Raw genomic sequence first — 21,994 nt, 5'->3', positions numbered from 1 at the left:
GAAATGGTGGGTTTTATGACTAGGTATAGTCGTGGTGAGTGATTGCCAGTTATCCTATAGCTACGAGGTGTTCGGTAGCCCTTTATAATTCTTGGAGTGATAACACCTGGCCACCCGGGGTCCTCAATGCTCATCTGCTTGATTCCTCCTATCGGATGTTCAAGGGCCAAGTTGCTCCTCGTTCGGTGTTAAGACCTACTTACAATAGAAAGGTGGGTCAAAAGACAGCATACTTTGTAATGAAGCAGGCCGTCCGTCTCGCCGTTGTGGCGATGTAGATTGGTAATAAATGGCCGACATCGCCGTTAATTCTAACCCAGAGCCAGTACTCTGTATTTGGAAGGGGGTTGACAGGGTCCAGAACAGCAGTTTTAGTAAGCATCAGGTTATGAGAACAGGTTGGATCGACCCTGTCCGGTATCGCCGATGATGACTCCTTGCCCTATTACCCGATTTGGAAGTTTACTCGGCCGGGGATTGTTGATCCCATTCCCAGATCCAGAACTGACCCCGAGGCGGGAATACCTGGAGTATGTAGAGCGTTTTCGCCGTGCCGAGTTCCCCGTGCTGCTGGATGCTCTTGATGCTCACCTCTACATGTGTTGCTCCGATGCGCGCCTTTTGCTGAATCAGGAATAAGATTTCATTTTCTTCACTGCAGAAATCCTAAGGTTCACAGAAGGAGAAGACGTAGCCCACCATGGATAGGTGCTGCAGCCATGTTTTGGTTGAAGGTATGACCCTCGCGCCGATATACGGATATCGACTTCTTCTCCACCAGCTTTCACCTTGGTAAAAGGTGAAAGAGGTTATAAGTGGAGTCTTGCAGTAGTCATGACAGAAGAAAATTCCATGCCAATCAAACCTATAAATTACGTGTGAACTGCCCCGACTTTCTTTACTGCGTGATTGCAGAAAGTACCTTTCAGAACAAAAAATGTCCATCATCGACCGTGTGGTTCTTGTGGCCGGCGCCTCTAAGGGCATCGGCAAGGCGATCGCCCTTCAGGCCGGTAAAGAAGGTTCATGTGTTATTGTCAACTACAACTCCGATTCGCAGGGCGCCGACCAGGTCGTTTCGGAGATTGGGGCTAGTCGCGCGCTGGCCGTCCAGGCGGACGTCTCGAAATCCGCAGATATTGACCGACTGATCAAGGCATCCGTCGCACGATTCGGCAAGATTGACGTGGTCATCCCAAACGCGGCCTACGTGCCGTTAGCTGACGTGGAGGTGGCCACGGAAGACCAGTTTGATATGGCGTTCGGCGTGAATGTCAAAGGACCATGGTTGCTCGTGCAGGTATGACTCGGCCTTGCTGCGTCTTTCGTAATCCAGTATCTGCTGGTGCTAATGCTAGAATCACAGAGATCTCTCCCCTACATGAGCAGCGGAAGTGCGGTTATCTTCATCTCCTCTGACTTGACCGACTTCAGTACCCAGCCGCCACATATGTTCCTGTACGTCTCGACCAAGGGAGCACTGAACCTGATGGTGCGCTCAATGGCGCAGACACTGGCAAAACGTGGAATCCGAGTCAACGCTGTGTCGCCGGGCCCTACCGCAACCGATTCTTTTATCAAGTCCAACACCGATGACAGCACCCAGATATTTGCGGAGCTCTGTCCGTTCAAGCGGCTTGGGAGGCCGGACGAGGTGGCGGCCGCAGTGAGCTTGCTGTGGCGCCCAGAGAGTTCGTGGATTTCGGGACAAATTGTGAAAGTCAATGGGGCAGCGACCTGATGCCGAAGTCGCCTTGGATTCCTTTCGGCTCTAGCAACCATGGCGTGATCAATGCATCAGGTCGATGGATCTTTCTCTGCTGGAAGCTTGATGGAAAAGCAGCTAGGTATTGGTCATGAATTTGCCTTGAATTCTTAAACATAGAATGGTGTTTCAAAAAATAGAAGGTGATTCCACCAACGGCTTCTCTTTGATGCCCAGTCTTCATCCGAGGACTGTCGTGTGACTCCCCTTGATTTATAAACCACATGGCACTCTTTCAGCCGCTTCAAATTTTCAAGTGGATCATGGCAATCTTGACAACCTTCTCATTGAGGAGGGATTGCAGCCCAAGAGCCAGTACTTTTATTCTCCTTATCATACCAACAGCTCTTCCCAGAGGAAACACGCAAAAAGCGGGTCATGATCTGCCAAGCTGACGTCTGAGTCCAATATCTCAGGGCCCAGACTATTCAGAGGCCATCCATTTGCCGCCCAAGCCTTTGACCGGAGCGACTCCAGCTGCGTCCAAACAGGATGGTGCCATTTTGAACAGGCCGAAAAGCAGACATCGACCGCATCACGAAGGCTGTTTGATTCTGGCGAGCAACAATTTTGGATCAGGTCCTGGAGTATAATAGCGCAGGCGTGGATCACGTCGAAATGCCCCAACACCCATTTGTAAGGCGCTAATGATTCGTCTGTGAGTCCAGTTACAAAGCCATTAGTATAATCTTGACAATACTTTAAAGCCTTTGATCTAGAGTCTTGAGGCCACTGCGATGTTCGCAGATAAGGTTGATGTAAAATAATCATCATCTTGCAGCAGCACATCATTCGACTCATAGCAATGAATCTTTGCATGGGGTCCATGTGGAAATTCTGATCTTCAGATACTTCTTCAGCGTAGATATTTTCTGCCTCGTTATCCAACTCCTTAATATCGCGAAGGGTTGGCTGGCTCACGCCGTAGATACGGTGCAGAGTCTTTGAGATCAATGCGCTTGTCTGTGCTACCGCACTAAGAAGCTTGCGCTCCGAACCATGCCCACAGTCGACGAATTGAACATCCGTAGTTGTAGGGTGAATCAGTGGTGGAAGGCCATGCGATATCGCATATGTGATGTCCAAACCGCGAACCGACCACCATATAACACGACTGAGCTCAGCATCAGGAGCAGATAGCTGAAAGGACAGCGGGTCCCGGTGAAGGCCGAGAGACTGAGCGGCCCTTACAAGGATAGAGACTGAGCTGGGATCTGGGTGAGAGCTCCCTTCCGTCATGCTGGGTATAGCAAGAAAGAAACCTGCTCGAACCGTATTTAGATCGGGTCGACTTGGAAACCCGGATTCGGCGAGGATTTGAATCGTGACTTCTTCCCAGAATGAGGAGGGAAGCGAGCACCATGAATTGGTGCTCCCTGACGCCTTGATGGATCGGGTAGCAGTGTAGCACATAGATGCAATTAGTGCGAGAGCACCGGGCTTCGAGCCTCCGTGGTTTCGCTGCTCGTGCACTGCAGCAATAACTTCGTTGCAGTCTACCAGTGGAAACCAGAAGTGGCAATATTTCGCATACCATGCAATGAGCTGGTCCACCTCGGCAAGATAGATGAAGTCGTTGGATGCCTGAGTTGATGGCCCTGGTGGTTTTTCTTTCCCGTTTGGCGCAGGAAAAGGAATGTCGTGAGAGACGTTTGACTCCTCAGCCCCGGCCACCCATGATGAGCTCGAGAAATACCGTAGTCGGACATCCTTTAATGCTTTGAGATGGCCGACTTGGTTGAACTGGATCGTTTGCTTCTCCTCTGGCCCTCCGCTCGACTGTTGGTTCTGAGTACGAGTTGAGACACGCCTTCCTTCCGTCGCCAGATTCCCCACGGCTCTCTTTTGTTGCCTGCGGTCCAAAGCCTTTGGTCGGTATGTGCAGGGTCGGTCATACGTGCTGCAGCATCGACAATGGGGCTTCGCTCGATCGCATTTGATCTTCCTAGACCGGCATTGCTCACAGGCCTGCACGTCGCGGTTCCGCGCCAACTTCGGGCGGTCCCATTGAAGACGTAGAAAGGTTGATGTATTCGATGTAGGAGGTGCATTATCATCAAGGACATTTTCCATTGAGCCGCATGGCTCATTGCCAGAAGGCATGACGCACCAGCCCGCTGCGGGAAGTCGAGGTACTTTGGTCAGAATGCAGCGAATTTGATTGTGAAAGTGGTCATCCACGTGAGTTATGCAGGACTAGTAAGCTTCTCCAGTCTTCAGGTTCAGGTTAAAGAGTGAAGTATGACCTAACTTGCTTGGGATGCACATTGATATGGGTCACAATTCGGGGTCTAGCTGTTTGTGGCAACAATCCCGGCCGAAAGACTTTCCTAAAAAGTCATCCAGCTTATATAATGATCAGGTGATCCTTAGTGAGCGAGATGATTATGTAATCTTCGGTGAGCATAAAGCGGCAAGGCCTGAGCACTAAAGCGGAAAGGGAAGGCCAAGAAGTTGCAGAGGAAATCAAGTGCTTAGGCGACTCCAGAAGATGCGGTTTGCTTCACCATGTGAATGGAGAATCCCATAAACCAAAAATCTTGGAACAGGGAGATTAGTTCTTTTGAACACCTACTTTCTTGGTTGCTGCATGGAAAATTTGAAAATTCCAAATTTACTGTGCATTCATTATGAAATATAGAGCTAGGATCTGCGAATTGCTGTCCAGGCATCAATAACAGTTTTGACCCCTTGCACGCTACGCCTCTTTGTATTAAGAAATTAAAGAATATCCATGGATCCTATGTGGAACTTTCAGTTATCGCTCCAATAGCATATGTATCTGGCTGTCGCCTTGTAAGCGGAATATCAATATCATGTCGGTGGGCCTTCTTGGGCTCTATACACAAGGGCAATAAATACGTGGACACAGTTCGTCTCATTCCTATACTGCTGAGCTCGAACAAAACCACATATCTTCTTCACGCAGTAGAGTAGTCAAATGTGAGAATAGAAAGGGAAATGCTTTTCATTACATTTAGCTCAAACCACCTCGTGAAGTACTCTGGCGTTTAGGTAGGCAACTACGGTCACCTGATCTTGGGGCTGAGTTCATCCATTCATTGCTGAGGCTGAAACTCCAGTTCCTACACACCACCATTTTTCGCACCAAATTTGAACAATGGACCAAACCGAGATATCTTTTCCTGGTTCCAACCATGGAAGCCAGATAGCAGTCAACCACGGTGTGATCCATATTTCACCTAGTACGTATCATCGCGCCTTTTGTAGCCTGGTCCGTTAATTAACAACCGTCGGTTCCGCCTCAGATCAAGTGGATCATCCAAAAACTATTGAAAATGGTGTGTCTCAATTCATGTTCACGAGTTGTTTCATTGCTAACAATTCATAGCGGTGCTTAGATCCTTGGCCTTCCCACGGATGCTAGATCGCAGAGACAATATCGAGCCTTGCCATCCCAATACCTGCCAATGGATCTTGGAGCTAGAAGAGTATCAGTCCTGGATGAGCCAGTCACGCGGTCTTTTGTGGATCAAAGGCAAGCCGGGAACTGGCAAGTCCACCTTGATGCGATCTTTGCATGAGAGACGTGAGAGATTACAAGACCAATCCGAAATCATTTGGCTTGACTTTTTCTTCACAGCGCGGGGCGAAGAGTTGCAGCGTACACCGCTCGGGATGCTTAGATCGTTACTCAATCAGATCTTTGAGTTCGACTCCACTGTACGCCCCAAAGTGTGCGAGATCTATGAAGCCCGATCGAAGCGATTTGGAAGTGACGAGCACAAATGGGAATGGCCACAGCGAGTACTGGAAGAGTTGCTTGCGGAGGTGATCTTGTCGTCCGCTAGTCGGAAACAGGTCACTGTTTTTGTGGACGCTCTGGACGAATCTGGAGCTGAGTCCGCTCAAAAGATGGCAGCATATTTCCATCAGCTTGTCAATAATGCAGAAAAACTCGACGTTTCTGTTCGAGTCTGCATTTCATGCCGACACTATCCGATCATGGAGATCACCGGGACTGAAGAGATATATGTAGAAGATCATAATCATGATGACATCTTTAGATATATCAGAGATCTTCTCACTGGGATTGACATTGGAAATTCTACCAATGATCATATATTGGAGACGCTAGTCGAGCAAATGATTCATCAAGCCAACAATTTGTTCCAATGGGCCCGTTTGGTGATTCCTCTTGTTAGACGGCAGGCTTATGAAGGTGAATCGCTTGAAAACATTCGTCGTTGGTTGCGACAAGTCCCCAAGGGCTTGGAAAATCTCTACAAGTACGTGTTGGAGCATGTAATAGAGGACAGGAACCGAGCACAGTCTTACCTATTCTTCCAATGGCTATGCCTTGCCCAGCGACCTTTGACTGTGACGGAAATGCGTTATGCAATAGTGGCAAAAGATGCTGGAATGAAGGCTCCCGTAAAGTCATGGAAGCAATTCAACGGATTTATCGAAAACGACGAACGCATGAAGCAAAAGATCAAAGCTCTCTCCGGTGGATTGGCCGAAGTGGTCACAGGCAACGATGATGCTATTGTACAGGCAGTACATCAGTCAGCCCAAGATTTCCTCCGCAGCAGAGGGTTGGAACTTTTGTGCCACAATGTTAACGGGGACCAATTGCTTTTGAATGATGAAACAGTTCTTCATCAATGCCAAGTGACTCTTTACCGATCTTGTCTGGGCTATCTTGCCACAATGCATCTATCTCGAAAATGGGCACAATGTCTTGCAGAGGGTCCAAATATTCCGCCGCATCTCGATGCTGTGCGAAAAATGGACCCTGATACCCGTGACCGATTCAAGAATGACTTTCCTCTTATTGAATATGCTATCATCAACCTCTTCACGCATGCTCGAAAATGTGTTGAAACAAGAACTTCATCGGGGGCGGATGCGCTTAAAGAAGATTACAATATACTCAAGCAGTTTTTTGTGCGGTGGGTGCGAATATACACCCGTCTACTCTCATTGCCAAGAGCAGTGGATTATCCATGTTATGATACCACACTTTTGCATGTGGCCGCAGCTGCCAACCTCACTGTCGTGATACAGTTGGTGTTGCAGGACGGCCAAAATACTGAAATGACAGACGAGGCGGGATGCACGGCATTACACTCAGCAGCACAACAAGGGCACATTGCAGCGGCCAAATTACTCCTAGAGAATGGAGCAGAGCCCGATGCACAAAGTAATTCTCGACGCACGCCATTGACTGACGCGGCTGCTTGTGGGAATTTGAAGCTTGTCGAATTGATCCTGGCCCATGGAGCAAGCATTGATACAGCGCGTGCTGACACAAATCCATTGCATGAGGCCGCGCAAAAAGGACAAATAGACGTGGTGGGAATATTACTTGAAGCCGGGGCCGATATCAACGCAGAGAGTGGTGAATTTGGGGTTGCATTACAAGTCGCCGCCGCAGCCAACAAGGACAGCGAGATAGTACAGGTTCTCATTGACGCTGGTGCGGACGTCAATGCGCAGGGCGGTAAATACGGCAATGCGCTGCAGGCCGCCGCCGTATCTGGACAGAGCCCCGAGATGGTGCAGATGCTTCTCGATGCTGGTGCGGACGTCAACGCGGAGGGCGGCAAATATGGCTACGCGCTGCAAGCCGCTGCTGCCGGCGGAGATGGCCACACTCCGTTTTATGTCGCCACTATAAGGAGTGAAAGGATCAAGATAGTGCGGATGCTCATTGATGCTGGCGCCAACGTTAATGCACAGGGTGGCGAATATCAAGATGCGGTGACAGCCGCCGCTAAAGCAGGAAGTGCTAAGTTAGTGCAGATACTTATTGACGCTGGCGCCGACGTTATTGCCCCGGATGGGAAAGCCAGCCTTGCGTTGCATGGTGCTGCATCAAGTAGAAGCCCTAAGGTTGTGCATATTATCCTTGCGAATGGTGCCGACGTTCATGCAAAGGACGATGAAGGTGAAGATGCACTTCTAATTGCCGCTGGGAGCGGAGAAAGTCCTGAGATCGTGCGGATGCTTCTTGACGTGGGCGCCAACGTCAACACCCAGGGTGGATCACATGGCTATCCTTTGCAGGCCGCTGCGAGAGGAGGTTTCAGCTTTATGGCCCAGTCGCTGCTTGAATTCGCCCCTACGGTCGACATATCACTGGATGATGGCATGATGGAAATGGTCTCATGGGCCGCCGATCTGCGCGCACATAGCACTGAGATAATGCTGATGCTCCTTGGTGCTGGCGCTAATGTCAATCTACAGGGAGGTGAGCATGGCTATGCCCTGCACGCTGCTGCTGCTGCTCAAGACACACGAGGCAGCGAGAGAGTGCAGATTCTTCTTAGTGCTGGCGCCGACGTCAATGCGCAGGGTGGCCGTTATGGATATGCATTGCAAGCTGCTGCATGTGGAGATACCCCTGAGGTGGTACAAGGGTTCCTCAGCTTTGGCGCTGATGTAAATGCTCAAGGGGGGCGAATATGGAAATGCCCTCAATGCTGCCATATTTCGAGAAAACACCGAGATTATGCAGTTGCTTCTTGACGCCGGTGCCGACACTAACGTCCAGGGGGGGCTATTATGGCTACGCGTTACAGGCAGCCGCGTGCAAAGACGACATAAAGATTCTTCAAATGCTCCTAGATGCTGGTGCCAACGTCAACATCGAGGGCGGGCTATATGGATCCTCCCTTTTGGCAGCTGTTGACCGGAGGCGTATTGATTACGTTGAAAAGCTTGTTCAAGCTGGCGCGGACGTGTCGCTTGTAAATCAACTTGATCAAACTCCTCTACATATTGCGGCTTCGAAAGACATGCTCAAGTTTTTGAATCGCGTACCGGCACATGTGTCTGTCATGAACCGCCGAGATAAACTCGCACAAACTCCACTTCATCTGGCCGTTTGTCTCGGTCACATTCAATTTGCTATGAGGCTGCTTCGTGCTGGAGCTGATCCTGCTCTTTCAGACGGATATGGTAAAAATGTCCTGGACTGGGCTGTAGGAAATGATGAGCTGGTGCATCAAGTCCAAACCCACTGCCCTGGGATAGCCATTACCCCTCCCGATGATCAAAGATTGGCTACTTTTCAATCAATCCTCCAAGTCTCAGAGACCCTTCTCTTCTCCAATCTGAAAACCCCAGGGCCTCTTCTGCAACAACTAGGTCACTATCTCTTGTCTCTCAATGACTTGGATAAAGCTCGGGACCTATTCAATCTTCGCAGGTCCTGTACGATGCTTGGCCATTGCACTGATGGCTACAGGGACGTCTGTGGTATGTGCAGGTCTCCATTTCCTATTTATGTGTGCAGAGTCTGTGCCCACATGCAACTTTGCCAGGGTTGTGCCCAAAAGTACCCTAATCACAGTCGACTTCATCCAACTCAAAAGCACGAGATGATTGAAGTTTCAAACTCCGAGCCCTCTCACGACAAATCAGAGCCAGAGCAACTGAGGGAATTTTTGAGTAACCTTGTACAAGAGTTCTCTGCACCGACTGCCGAAAAGCTCAAGGTTGGGTCACTGGATGATTCAACGTCTCATCTAGCACTCCAGCAACAAACGGATCCAACCCCGTGGAATAATCTGGATCTGACATCGGTTTCCTACGCAGTTTTATTCGCATTCATAGTTGCCTTCTTCAGCTACTGTTATCTCTAGCTTCTTGAATACAGAATACAAGCTATTGTGTGTGGGGTTCGCCCCAAACCTGAAGGAGAGCCTGCAACAGCGGGGACACTGATTTCCTCGCGTTAGCATGGATATATAAAGTAGTCTTTGGTATTAAGTTGCATACCAAGCATGGAACCACCCAACTCATGGGACCCGTTTCCAGGTAACGGCTCTGGCGATGGAGCTGCTGATCGCCGAACGCGGTCCCATTCAAATGCAGGCTCAAGGATGTCAGAAGTGAACTTGATTCGGGTATTGGTTGTGATAAGGCTGGGAGGATCTTCCTCCAAGACACGTTGAAACTCCCGTGTCTGCTTCTGAGCTCGATGAAAAGTCAGTTGGGGCTTCATCATACAGCAAATTAAAAAGGAACAGCGGCTTTCTGTTAAGAAAAAAAAAAGGATGTAGTCTGATATAAGGAAGTGATGCGTGTATTTATACCAGAATGTGCAAGTGTAGAAACGGCGCTGTACAAATAGCCACAATAGCATAGCTGGTCCTATGTACATCATGACCGTCGGTCAAGTAAGAATTGCTCCATGCTGCCTCGATCGAGTTAGCAAACAATCGCCAATGCAAGTCAAAAAGTAAACGCACGTTTGGCCTGCGTTGTGCCATAGCTTAGCTGCTCTGTTCCGCGGCCTAGCTTCCTGGCAATCTTCCAGGTAGACACCACCCTTCCCTTTCCATTCCTTGCCAAATGCAGCAGTCATGGTGGTGGCAGCGCCCTGAGCCGGACTCTTACCATACTTCTGCGCAGGCTGATAGCAAGCAATCGATCTACGATAAAGCGTATACGTAGCAGTAGATTGATTCTGGCTAGGCAAAAAGAGGACGGGGAAAAGGAAGAAGAGAAGAGAGAGAGAGCGAGCTATCTATGCCCTGACAACCGGGTCACCTGACCACCCAACACAGGCTCACTCGAACCCCACTGCTTCAACGTCTCCGGGTCGACGTGACGCTGTAGACCTGTGAAAATGCCACCCGGCATCAACGAGAGACCGTGTAGACCCTTTGAACCGTGTCGGCGCTCGATCTCGTTCGTCATCCAGATACAAGCTGTCTTGGCATTTCCATATGCCTTCCATGCCTCGTACTCACCATCAAGGTTGATGTTATCGAGGACAACGGAGCTCATGCGATGGCCAGCAGAAGAGACGTTGACGACGCGGGATTGAAACTCGGTTGTGTAACTCGACAAGAGTGTCTGCTCGAGTAAGTTGTAGAGCAAGAAGTGGCCGAGATAATTGATTGCAAATTGCGATTCGAAACCATTGGCTGTCTTCACCTCCGGGCATGCCATGATTCCCGCATTGTTGACTTGGACAGGAAGGTCTTGACTGCGGTGCGAACGCTTTCCAATGAACCAACATCTAGCTCCAGCAGCTCCACGTGACCGGGCTCGAGGATCTCTTTCAGAGCTTGCTCTCCCTTCACCAAGTCGCGAACGCCAAGATACACTTTGCCCTCAGTTGCCGCGAGTGCACGACCGGTTTCAATACCGATACCTCCAGAGGATCCAGTGAGAAGAAAGACCTGGCAATGCTTATTTCATGTTCCGGGTTTCAGCAGCCGCAATGCTCACCTTGTCGTTCATGGTACCGATCCGGTCGTTGTCTTTGAGAAGAAGCGAATCGCCGCTAAATATTTTGGGTCTTCCAGGGTCGGATAAGCCCGGGGAAAGCAAAAGCCCCAGCCCCGGGGCCGGCGATCACGCTGAGATGGTGACGCGTGCCTAGGGAAAAGCAACCCTCTTTTGGTAAACCCGTACAACGCTGATTGCGGTGTATCAATGTGCGGTGCACCTTTTGCCTTAGATCCAACCCAAATACATGTTCAGTCAATGGCTAACATACTTCCCGGGATTACCCAGCCGGAACGAGGTACTTGATGTATGTAGTCATGGAGCTTTATTAAAGAGTATCAGGATAGCTTTTAAAAGGAAGATGATGTTTTCTGCTACTTATAAACCACAAGCGCTAATTACACACCAAAAACGAGTGTGAGACCCTACGATAATAGCAAATTCGAAGCACCAAAGAACCTCATTGGTTACGTTAGCACATTTTACAACCTTAAACCCTGCTTTAGAGTGACATAAAGTCTCTTCTCCTCCTAGACCCTTTTTTGAAAGACAAATTAAGAAACACGAGAAGGAAGAAAACTGAAAGCAATCTCCCATCAACTAAACACAAAACCCCAGAAAGGATACACGTCCCGATGGGTAACCTAAGGCAAGGAAATTGCTACTGGCTGTAGCACAGCTAGCTCGAGACCACGGAAGTAGCCACAATGATCTTTCGCCATTAAGCGTTATCCACTGTTCTTCAAGGAATATTTTTGGAGATCTGTTGTTCGGACTGGAGGCATGATCCTCACACGCAGAATTGATAGGAAGGGAACCGAGATTAGTCATAAAATACGACCTATCCTGATCGAATCTGAGATATGTGACTGGCAGAGTGACATCAAAAGTCTTCTGCAGCGTTCCTGTCGCTGTTTCCCAGAGCCGGAGAAGAAGTGTCACACATGTCGGCGCCGTCGAGTCAAATGCGATTTTAGCACACCCACCTGTAGAAAATGTTCTCAATCAGACGTTGAATGTCTGGGGTACGGTCGCTGCATACTTTGGGTGCCAGGAGTTGCCAGTCGTGGAAAAATGACAGGGAAAAGCTTCTATGAGATACCCTCCAGTTTTTCCTCCAGGCCCTTCGAGATCAATGCTCGCCAGCGGCACTCTAATATCTCCGTGACTCGGAAACCTACTACTGTGCTCTGTAGGGCCCTGTTTGACCCTTGTTTTCAGGGCCTTGATGCGGACAGCCGATACTACATTTCTCATTCTCTTACGTATGCGATCCATGACCTTGTGATCCACTCTTCTGCTTCCCAGTTTCAAACCCCTATTCATTCTCTGCTTGAAAGTTCGGGCATCGGCTCTGCTCTCTATCATGCTATCATCGCTATATCTGCTCACCATCTCTGCAACTTGTCGGCGAGGTCGGTGCAAGCTGAAAGGTTTCGCATCGATTCTTTCTCTCATAAGGGACAAGCTTTGGAAATCTTAAGGAAAGAGATCTCTCCAATAGATCTTTCCAATTGTACGTCGCTCTTGGCTTCCACTATGTTTCTTTCATACCTGGAGCTTCTTGAATCCGAGGATGGAGTTTAGCATGTGCACCTCGAAGCAGCCACTCGCTTAGCCGGCCTCATGAAGGCGTCTTTCTCAGAAATAACCCTCAGAATGACCGGCGACGAAACCTTTCTATGTGCATGGACCGTGTCTCGAGTTATCATGTAAGATACTAGTGCTGCATGATTTGGTCAAGAAAACTAATTTGGCCTAGCCAAGACATGTTCAGATCCTCTCTTTCCTCTGCTAAGGCGAGCTGGGATATTTATTCGTGGTTCAATCATAATCCTCAGATTGCAAATTCCTTCAAAGATGCCGAAATGGGTCATTACTCATGCTGTCCATCGCAAATTGCAGAAATTATAATGGCCGTCTCTCAATTAGGCGACGCAAGCAGACTCAATTCTTCAATCGCTCAAGATATCTTGCATTCTCTGAAGACCTTGACCCTGCGGATTGGGCTTCAGGCCTTCAGGTCTTAAGGCCGATACATGACTTCACATCATACTATCATATTGGCTCGGCATATAAGGCTGCCGCATTACTCTTTGTTGCCCAAATCCTTCCTGATGAGCAATATTCCAGTCATACCTCGTTACAGGGACAGGACATCCCGTCAGTCGTCTTACATCACGTCTCACAAATATCTTGCCGCAGTCAGCTTTTCAAATCCACTATCTGGCCTATGTATATTGCTGGGGCTGAAAGCACAAACGGTTCTCAAAGATCTGAAGTGTTAGCACACTTTCATGAGATTTCAAGGGTAATCCCATGGCAAACAAATAACGGCGCGGCAAGTGTTCTAGGAACGGTTTGGGAACGAACAGATTCGTCTATAGAAACATCGCGGAAGCAGAGGAACTGGCTCAAAGTATTTCAAGCTTTAGACAAAGGAATATACCCAGCCTAAAATCAGTCAACCTTTTCATGAGCTCCGACTTCTCTGTTCCTAGGCTTCGAAAAGACTGACTAGATTCGAATTCGAAAACTACTGTAGTGAACATTTGTTCCTTCTAATATGATTCAGACTATAATCAATTCTGGTACATAAGACCACAGGGTGTGGAGAACAGGGCTTTCCGTCCGCTCAGCCGTACCTAAGCTACATGTTAGAGTGCGACTGATGAAAAGGAAGCCTCTTGGCTTGTAGGTGGAATTGCCTGACATGGTAGGTAGCTGGAGGACTCGTTCCGAGGCTTCGCAAACATCTATATCACAATTACTGCCAAGTCATATAGCACTGAGTGCGTTAATTTTGACCGAAGGAATTTCGGCAGGCATAGCGACTCACATCATCAGATTTGATCTGATCAGTGCAGATGGGGGGACCATGACCCTTGGTTATCGGCTACCTGGAAGTCAAGTGACGGCTGACCTTTGCAATCGAAGTCTGCGGGGATTCAAAGTAGTCGCCGATGATCGTGGAATTTGTGCATTACGTCCAGTCTTCAATGGCGAAACCACTAGTTGGATAGATGACCCACAGCAGGATCCGACGACCAACTTGATTAAAATCGCTTTAGAACATGAGGTCAAGCACATTGCTGTGAAATTCGATGTGATTCCCTTTCGTATTCCCAGGCAATTAAGTGACTGGCGTTCCCAGTATTGCAAAATGGTATCTCTATCTATTGCATAGGCGAAACTTCCAGGTGTCTCGGGGAGATATCATTTTGGGGAATTGAGGCTGTCGCGCATCAATCTTTAAATCTCTATTATATGATCACCATGCTAGTCTCAACGACTGGCCGTTTCATTTGGTTTCTCTCATTTCTTTATTCTTGTTTGATTAAGTGCAAATTCACAAGTTTTAGTCAAAGACTTGAAATACAGAAGTTATCATTGGCAATTCACCTAGCATTCTCGGTTTCATGGGGTGGACTTCCCATCTTAATTTTCACTATGGAAGAGACTGCAATCACCCAGGTACTTCAACTTAATCTCATAGCGGTGATGCGAGGGAGATGAGGATCCTGGAAGATTCCAATTGTGGAAGGAACGCAGCAATGTGAAATTGAAGGCTCGAGAGTACCATCCTATGCACACAGGTGGCTCTGCCGACATTAAAATGCTTCCACGGGTTTCCGACCTTATCCCCAAACTCACCTTCGAGAAAGGGCCACAGAACGTCTAATGCCACCTTGCAATACACTGTCGATCGTAGGTTTTTTCTGAAAAGTTCGACCAATTTTCCCCTGATGGATGAGGCACATCAGAAACTTTGCGAGCGGAGAACGAACATTTGCCCAGGATACTCAGAGATGTATCACCACTAAAGCTAACCAATCTCTCGTCGTCGAATTTGAGTTTGCCGTCGTGAGGCTGGAAATCAACCACACCTTCTCCTGTTTCGCGCGATTTATGCTGGAGAAAGTAATGGATAGCCTGGCCTTTCTCTGCTTTCGGTTGCTTTGTCTTCTGCGGAGACTTTGACGTCTTCAAGCTTCTCTTGATTCCCTGGTTAGGCTTCCTCTGAAGCTCCTCATCGTCGGTTTCCTCATCGTCCGAGAAGTTGTACTTGTCCACACGGTTGTGTTCAGGGCGAGAGCAATATTCCTCGAGTGTGTATTTGTCGGCGCAAAGAAACATAACCCCTTCGGCGACCCGGAAGTTGAAGTCTCCTTGAAATACACCAGGTGTATCAGTGGCGTGTATTTCAATGCCCATAGTATCATCCATCATGCCTGGCCACGACTCCTCAATCTCTGGGCTATCGACAGTGTAAGAGCCGATAGGGGTGATGTTGGACTTGTTCTTGGAAAGAGAACTGACATAGTCAACATGTCTGTTAGTTCGCTTGGACATTTGAGCTTCTTCTTCGGCCTCTTCGGCCTTCTGTGCGGTCATCTCTTCCCTGTAGTGTTTTTTGGCTGCATGTTCCACATCCTCTTTGGACCAGCCCACAAAAATGGATGTATCAAAAAGCCCAGTAATGACGCGCTGGTGGTGCAACCCGGTGACTTGATTGGCAGCTTTGATGAACCAGTCCGAATGACCTGGGCCGTATAGATCGAGATTTATTCGAATCACTGAAGTCGTTTTACTGCAGTCGGACTTTCCATCAGACAAGAAATATTTCTGCATGAACCAGTCTGGGTTGTCGAGAAGTTGTTTGGGGGATGCCTGGCTCAGCCACTTTGAGTGTAATTCTTTTTCCAGTTGAACAATGTAGTCGGGGACTTGATCACACTTTCCGGCTTGGAGGGCGCTCTTCAGTACGTTTGTACCATTGCCGGAATATTTCTCTTCGTCGACGTCGACACCATAGTGCTTCAGCTGGGAACGTACAAAACGAGGGTTCCCTTTCAAAGCCCATCGTCCTTGAGATGTCAGCTTCGGAAGAAACATTTCCCGAAGCGTGGAGCCTTCGATTCGTTCCATTCCATGTACCGTGAAACGGCCATCTTCAAAGGTGAACTCATCGTGGGGGCGGCGAGGGCCGTCGGCCATTGTGTTGGTTGGTTGTAGGAAAATCTTTTTCTTTTCTCTCAAGTCAGCTCGCTTCAGATGGGAGAAAGAACTTTGGATCAGTCGAAGCAGCTGAGCATGAGTTCACTTACTTCACTTCAAGGTTAAGATCTGGAATGTCTGTGCCTTTTTCCCAGTCAAGAAAAGGTCATGTGCTGGATCAGAACTGAAAAAAGCGTGATGGTTCCGTGTCTGGATGTTGTTGCCGAGTTATCACTGAAAGCTTGAGTTGTCAAGCATTGCGTTGGAAGAAGAGGAACGGAGCTCAAGTCAAATACTAGTACTAGTAGAATATCAGACCCACTTAGCGCGCTAATTTGCTGTGTTTGGTCACGGGACTTGAACCATGAATCTGAGTGATCCACTCAACACGAGGTTCTAGCGCTGCTGGCTCCTGAAGTCGGGGGTCCTCCACCTGGCCAGTATTTGATAGACATACGCTGTCTCAAGGTCCTGCAGTCCTTGTGATTATTTTATCTCCCTCGTTGGATACTCAGACTATGGCTACTCAGCTCAGTTCATTTCCAAGGTTAATTGGTAGATCCGCTGCGGAGTGGAAGCATCCTGGTGAGTTCTTGCCAAGCTAAAGCCTAAATCTGGGTCGATTTAGATATGATATAATTCTATCAACTCCTAATTCCGGCACATACGACCACAGGGTGTGGAGAACAGGGCTTCCCGTCCGCTCAGCCGTACTTAAGCCACACGCCGGTGAGTTAGTAGTTGGGTGGGTGACCACCAGCGAATCCTCACTGTTGTATGTTTTTGCGTTTCTTTTTTGCTTCGAAACATGATCTCAGTTGATCCGATACTCATCACATCTATCGTCCTTCCCCCTAGTGAGCTTTCAAAAACTTCGTCTTGCATACAACACAGATTGTACTATGCATTTACTGAAAGTCCAGTGCAAATTCCGCCTTGAACACGACAAAACCCAAGAAGGAAAAAAATAGTCTCAAACCAGCTTGCATGGAAATATCATGGTTTAGCTATTTCGCGCCATCGGAGACCCCAAAGGCCCAGACACACCACCAAGGGGCGTTTCTAGTCTGGGCCCGCGAACTGTGGGGATTATGACGTCGAAAAATAACGGCGGGAGAAAATCGGTAAACTAAGCGATAGAGGCAAATTCAAGGAACATTTCCTTCTTTTCTTGTTTTTTTTCCCTTCTCCATTGATGTATCACTTCATTACCCTTGCCTGCAATATCTCAACCTGATTTCGGTTGCTTGAAGAGACCCAGCACATCCCTATGGGGACAGGGAGCGGGTCTGTAAAAGACCAGGCCATGCATTTGCCGGATAACCAGCCGCAGGAAAGCCATAAAGATGATCGTCGCGCTCGGGAATTGTTCAACTATTTCCAGCCTGGCAATCCAGCTCTCCTTCCAACATGTATTCCGAAATTTGGACAACCGCAAATAAAAGCGAGCCCCAACCTTGTTCTTACCTCTCTAACCCAACTTGCGGCGCTGAAGTTGGGAGTTCAACGGGCAATTATCAGGTATTGGTACCTTTCCCGGAAAGCATGATCTGCGACTGATTCAGTCTAGCTTGATCGGCCGTGAAACACTTTATGTGGTCGCGGAAGCAACACGGTCTTTGAAACTGGGCGACAACAGCGTTTGCGACAATGATGCTGATCGCTTATGGATGGGTTGTTCCAATGGACCTCTTGCAGGTACTTTGTGTGAGGTATAATCTTCAAGGATCATGCGAAACTATTGAAAACCATGGTTGTGGCTAACTACATAAATGAATAGGAAACAATTACACTGCACCCAACTGCGGAAGAAAGGCATCGGTTCTTTATTGTTGAAGATTTGAAAGAGCATCCAACCTATTGCAAAATCCCCTGCGTCGCCGGTGCCCCGTACTTTCGATACTACGCCGGAACTCCCCTCACGACTGCTAGTGGAATTAACATTGGTAGCCTTTATGTGATCGATCCACGACCAAACTTAAGCCTCAGCGAACTCGACAAGGAGACGCTCAGTGATATTGGCGATGCGGTCATGGATTATTTAGAGACATACCGTCAATCGCTGGAGAGTGGTCGTCTCGAAGATCTGCTTACTGGTCTAAACTCCTTTGTCCAAGGGGAGGACAACATTGAACCAATCGACAAATCTCCTTCCAGGACCCCGAGACTATCGGTGATGAACCGGTCACGTACTTCCAGTCCTCGGGCAGTACAAACCGAAAGGCCAGAGAGCGATAATGGCCACCAGATCACTAGGACGGTCAAAAATAAAGCAACCTCCGAAGATCAGTCTAAGCTTACTTTACGTCCTCCATTGACCCCCACCCACGACCAGAATCCATCCACAGAGCAATTCAATAGTTCCATCAGAAGACTCAAGCGCAATAATGTGTCAGAGTTTGAACGTGCCGCCCAAATAATGCGGGAAAGCCTTGACCTCGGGGAAGACGGCGGTGTCGTAATATTCGACACCAATGCCACTGCCGGCTCAGATCTAGACAGAGATCTCAAGGACCCACCAGATGGCTTGCAGCTACTGGCTAAAGTCTGTGCGATTTCAACAAAACACACTAACACGGTCGGCCCCGAAGACAAGCCGGATTCTTCTCCAATTGCGCAAATGGAACGAAGATTTTTGAAACGCATACTGCGCAGGTTCAATAAAGGTGCCATTTGGTACTTTCATCAAGACGGGACTGTCTTCTCGTCAGACGACGATTCAAGTAAATCGGAAAGCGAAGACGACACACCCACGCCTTCTCAGAGCCCCAGCATGTCCCAGCCTCGGCTTCAAGGTGTATTGCGGGAAAAGGATCTCCGGGCCCTCAGGAAATGCTTCCCCGATGCTACCCGCATCATATTCACACCTCTGTGGGATTCATTCAAGTCACAGTGGTTTGGTGGCTGCTTTTGCTGGAGCTCGGCGGAAACCCGCATTTTCAGCGCTCATGTTGAGCTGGGTGGTGTTCTTGGATTCGGTTCTTCATTAATGATGGAACATAGTCGGATCAAAAGTCAGGAGTCAGACAAAAAGAAGGCGGACTTTATCAGCAATATCTCGTGAGTACTTTGAAGATGTTTGGGTTGGCCCTCCTTTTATAGAAGTTTCTCGGCGATAAGGTGATATCTGCCACAGATTACTGACCGTACATTCTGGTAGACACGAGCTAAGGAGTCCACTACACGGAATCCTCGCCGCGAGCGAATTTCTTGCTGAACAGATATCCTCTGAGTCCCCAAGATCCCTTCTCGACACCATCTGCGCCTGCAGCCAGACACTCCTGGATACGTTTGAGCAGATCCTGGACTTCACAAAGATAAACTCCTTTCAAAAGAAGCGACGCGACCACACCACTCGCCTGTATGGAGATGGCGACATAGCGAAGTCGCATGCACTGCCCGAGTCGCTACAAATCCTCAAGGTCACTAACATTGTGGCGGTCATTGAAGATGTCATTGAAAGCATTGTCTTCGGTGCAACCCATTACAAGAGTGGACTGTTCGAAGACCCGACTTCCGTTTCTATTGAGCACGTCGATGTTTCCATTGACGTAGCTCCAGGTGATTGGGTATACACATTGGAGCGTGGGGCCTTGCGGCGCATAATCATGAATGTCTTCAGCAATGCCCTCAAGTACACCAAGAACGGCTCTGTGTCGGTCCACATCGAGGTCCAAACAGGTACAAAGGGTTCAGGCACCGGCAAAGTTGAAAATTTCAACACTCTTGTCCTGACGGTTTCCGATACTGGGATAGGGATTTCAAAGGAATATCTGGGCTCACATCTCTTCACGGCATTTTCTCAAGAGGATCCTCTAGCGCCAGGTACCGGCCTCGGGATGTCCATTGTTCAAAATATTCTTCGCTATCTAGGCGGCAACATCAAAGTCAAGAGCCAACTCGGCACGGGAACTATCGCCGAAATCTCAATCCCACTCAACAGTTCTATAGGTGAACGTGACAAGAGCCACATGATCACCCAAGAGCCTTCAGTGCAGGCTACGCTAGATATTGTCCAGTCTCTGAAGCGTGATTTCAAAGAAAAGACAGTCTCCTTCATTCCTTTTGAGGATGATTCAGCTGTTTCCTCGGCTTCCACAATCAAAAAATACCTGACAGACTGGTACGGCATACAAATTGAGCCTTGGACCTTGGAATCCCATCCAGATCTCATTCTTATGGATGAAACACAATTGTCGCGCATGCATTCAGCACCCTTATCCAAAGTTCTGATTCTTTGTCGACGGGTAAAACCATTGCAAGCAACCATCCAGCACTTGGAGCCACTTTGCGAGAGTGTTGAATGGCTTTGCCTTCCTTGTGGCCCCCACAAACTTGCGAGGGCAATCCACCGTTGTCTGCAAGGGGGAGCCCAACCAAAATTACAGCAAATAAGTGAAAAGACTGCAAGCAATTCCACAAGGATTAGCAATCAAACAAATGTCCCAACTGCGCCTATCGGAACTGCAAAGCCGTCACTCCAATCCCCATCACATCTGTCCTCGAACCCGACCCCATCTTCCTCTTTTCCAACCCCCCAGTCGACACAGATTACACAACCAACAACTCAACCAGAGTCTGGAAAGAAGCTTTCTTTGGATAACAAGACAGTTGAAGACAATGTCGGGTTTGAAGGACTTCGAATCCTTATCGTTGAAGATAACCCTATCAACATGGGTCTCCTTCAAAAACTTGTCAAAAAGTGTTCAAGTATCTGCCACACCGCTGTAGACGGTCAGAAAGCTGTCGATGCAGTGAATAAATTTCCTGAGGGATACCACATCATATTCATGGGTAAGTCCATCAAGCATTGCGCACATGCGCCAGTCTTTTGATTTTGCCCTGGCTGACCATCTCACTCAGACCTATCAATGCCTGTCATGGACGGATTTGAGGCCACAGAGGCAATTCGGGCGCTTGAAACAGAACGACCATCAATACCATCCGCCAGGATCGTAGCCCTCACAGGTCTGGGCTCAGATGAACATGTGACCAAGGCTTATGCTTCAGGCGTTGATATGTTTGTCACGAAACCCGTTTCATTCAAAGAAATCACTCGGATAATTAATGATGTAAAAACCCAGGCCCCCTGGACAAACAAAAAGTTGTTGCAATCGGGCTGACAACGTTTGATCTTTGGGCCATTAATGCCATATGCTTTCCCAATGACATGCTATATGACTCTAAATAACTGACCCCATGATATTCACAAATCGCTCTCATGAAAACATTATAAGTGCACTCTTTATTTTCTAGTCCTTATCCACTGGCCATTTCCCCGCCAAAACTGACCAAATCTAAGCCCTAATTCTTTAAGAATTTTATTCATGTAATAACATTTTTTTTTTCCAATATTTAAAATTTTCAACCCGATGGATATATAGTGAAAGTGAAAAATAAAGAAGGAACAAGGAGAAAGCCGTTGGGGGAGGAGCTGGGAGTCAGGAGGAAAGCCAGAGGCTCTGTCTGGACTTTCCATAGGAGCCATGCCAAATTTGGAACGGTAATCATCAAATGTTTATCTCTATATAGTTCCCTCCACGGAAGTTTCTGGTACATACGACCACAGGGTGTGGAAAACAGGGCTTCCCGTCCGCTCAGCCGTACTTAAGCCACACGCCGGTGAGTTAGTAGTTGGGTGGGTGACCACCAGCGAATCCTCACTGTTGTATGTTTTTGTTTTTTATATTTTTTTATTGACAGTGTGGACAGTCGGTACGGGCTGGAGCCTCGAAATTTGCCTACAGTGTGGAGATATCCATGTTGCTGTTGCGCTTATTCTCGAGCTTTTGAATGTTGTATGTGTTGAGCTTGGTGCGGTATATCGACCGATTTAGCTCCTGGAGGGGTCATTGGTTGGCAGAGCATTCCAGAAGAGCAGGTGATCGATGCACTTCCTAAAGTATTCCTTTAGCTGGCTATTGGATTGGATCATGGCGAGGCTGTCTATGCTAAGAGGTCCACGATCTTGTCTCTCGTCCATTCAAGGCACCGTGCGCTTGAATTAGGGGAACGGAGTGA

At 48.3% G+C, this 21,994-nt stretch overlaps 6 protein-coding genes across 6 annotated transcripts; 3 read left to right on the top strand and 3 right to left on the bottom strand.

Annotated features, from left to right (window-relative positions):
• Positions 1 to 937: 937 nt before the first annotated feature.
• On the top strand, positions 938 to 1,741 carry N7506_005155 (putative oxidoreductase, short-chain dehydrogenase/reductase family; the record flags this gene model as incomplete). The annotated part of the gene is made up of 2 exons (XM_056954449.1): positions 938 to 1,300; positions 1,367 to 1,741. 2 exons carry the CDS (start codon positions 938 to 940, stop codon positions 1,739 to 1,741), a joined length of 738 nt encoding a protein of 245 aa, XP_056813338.1.
• A 357-nt stretch (positions 1,742 to 2,098) lies between these two features.
• On the bottom strand, positions 2,099 to 3,868 carry N7506_005154 (uncharacterized protein; the record flags this gene model as incomplete). The annotated part of the gene is made up of 1 exon (XM_056954448.1): positions 2,099 to 3,868. One exon carries the CDS (start codon positions 3,866 to 3,868, stop codon positions 2,099 to 2,101), a length of 1,770 nt encoding a protein of 589 aa, XP_056813337.1.
• A 1,362-nt stretch (positions 3,869 to 5,230) lies between these two features.
• N7506_005153 (ankyrin repeat domain-containing protein) lies at positions 5,231 to 8,260 on the top strand (the record flags this gene model as incomplete). Its single annotated transcript, XM_056954447.1, has 1 exon — positions 5,231 to 8,260. The coding sequence occupies one exon, from the start codon at positions 5,231 to 5,233 to the stop codon at positions 8,258 to 8,260; it is 3,030 nt and encodes a 1,009-aa protein (XP_056813336.1).
• Positions 8,261 to 9,898: 1,638 nt separating this feature from the next.
• Positions 9,899 to 10,987, bottom strand: N7506_005152 (NAD(P)-binding protein; the record flags this gene model as incomplete). The annotated part of the gene is made up of 5 exons (XM_056954446.1): positions 9,899 to 9,932; positions 9,988 to 10,142; positions 10,289 to 10,710; positions 10,758 to 10,926; positions 10,976 to 10,987. 5 exons carry the CDS (start codon positions 10,985 to 10,987, stop codon positions 9,899 to 9,901), a joined length of 792 nt encoding a protein of 263 aa, XP_056813335.1.
• Positions 10,988 to 14,653: 3,666 nt separating this feature from the next.
• Positions 14,654 to 15,973, bottom strand: N7506_005151 (uncharacterized protein; the record flags this gene model as incomplete). The annotated part of the gene is made up of 1 exon (XM_056954445.1): positions 14,654 to 15,973. The coding sequence occupies one exon, from the start codon at positions 15,971 to 15,973 to the stop codon at positions 14,654 to 14,656; it is 1,320 nt and encodes a 439-aa protein (XP_056813334.1).
• A 1,306-nt stretch (positions 15,974 to 17,279) lies between these two features.
• Positions 17,280 to 21,096, top strand: N7506_005150 (hybrid sensor histidine kinase/response regulator; the record flags this gene model as incomplete). Its single annotated transcript, XM_056954444.1, has 5 exons — positions 17,280 to 17,494; positions 17,544 to 17,685; positions 17,754 to 19,033; positions 19,134 to 20,767; positions 20,837 to 21,096. The coding sequence occupies 5 exons, from the start codon at positions 17,280 to 17,282 to the stop codon at positions 21,094 to 21,096; spliced, it is 3,531 nt and encodes a 1,176-aa protein (XP_056813333.1).
• Positions 21,097 to 21,994: the final 898 nt, after the last annotated feature.

Source organism: Penicillium brevicompactum (assembly GCF_028827555.1).
Source record: "Penicillium brevicompactum strain IBT 35665 chromosome Unknown utg000003l_segment0_segment0, whole genome shotgun sequence".
Lineage (NCBI taxonomy): Eukaryota > Fungi > Ascomycota > Eurotiomycetes > Eurotiales > Aspergillaceae > Penicillium > Penicillium brevicompactum.
Note: the sequence above shows the minus strand (reverse complement) of the source record. Positions and strands in the feature narration are given on the sequence as shown.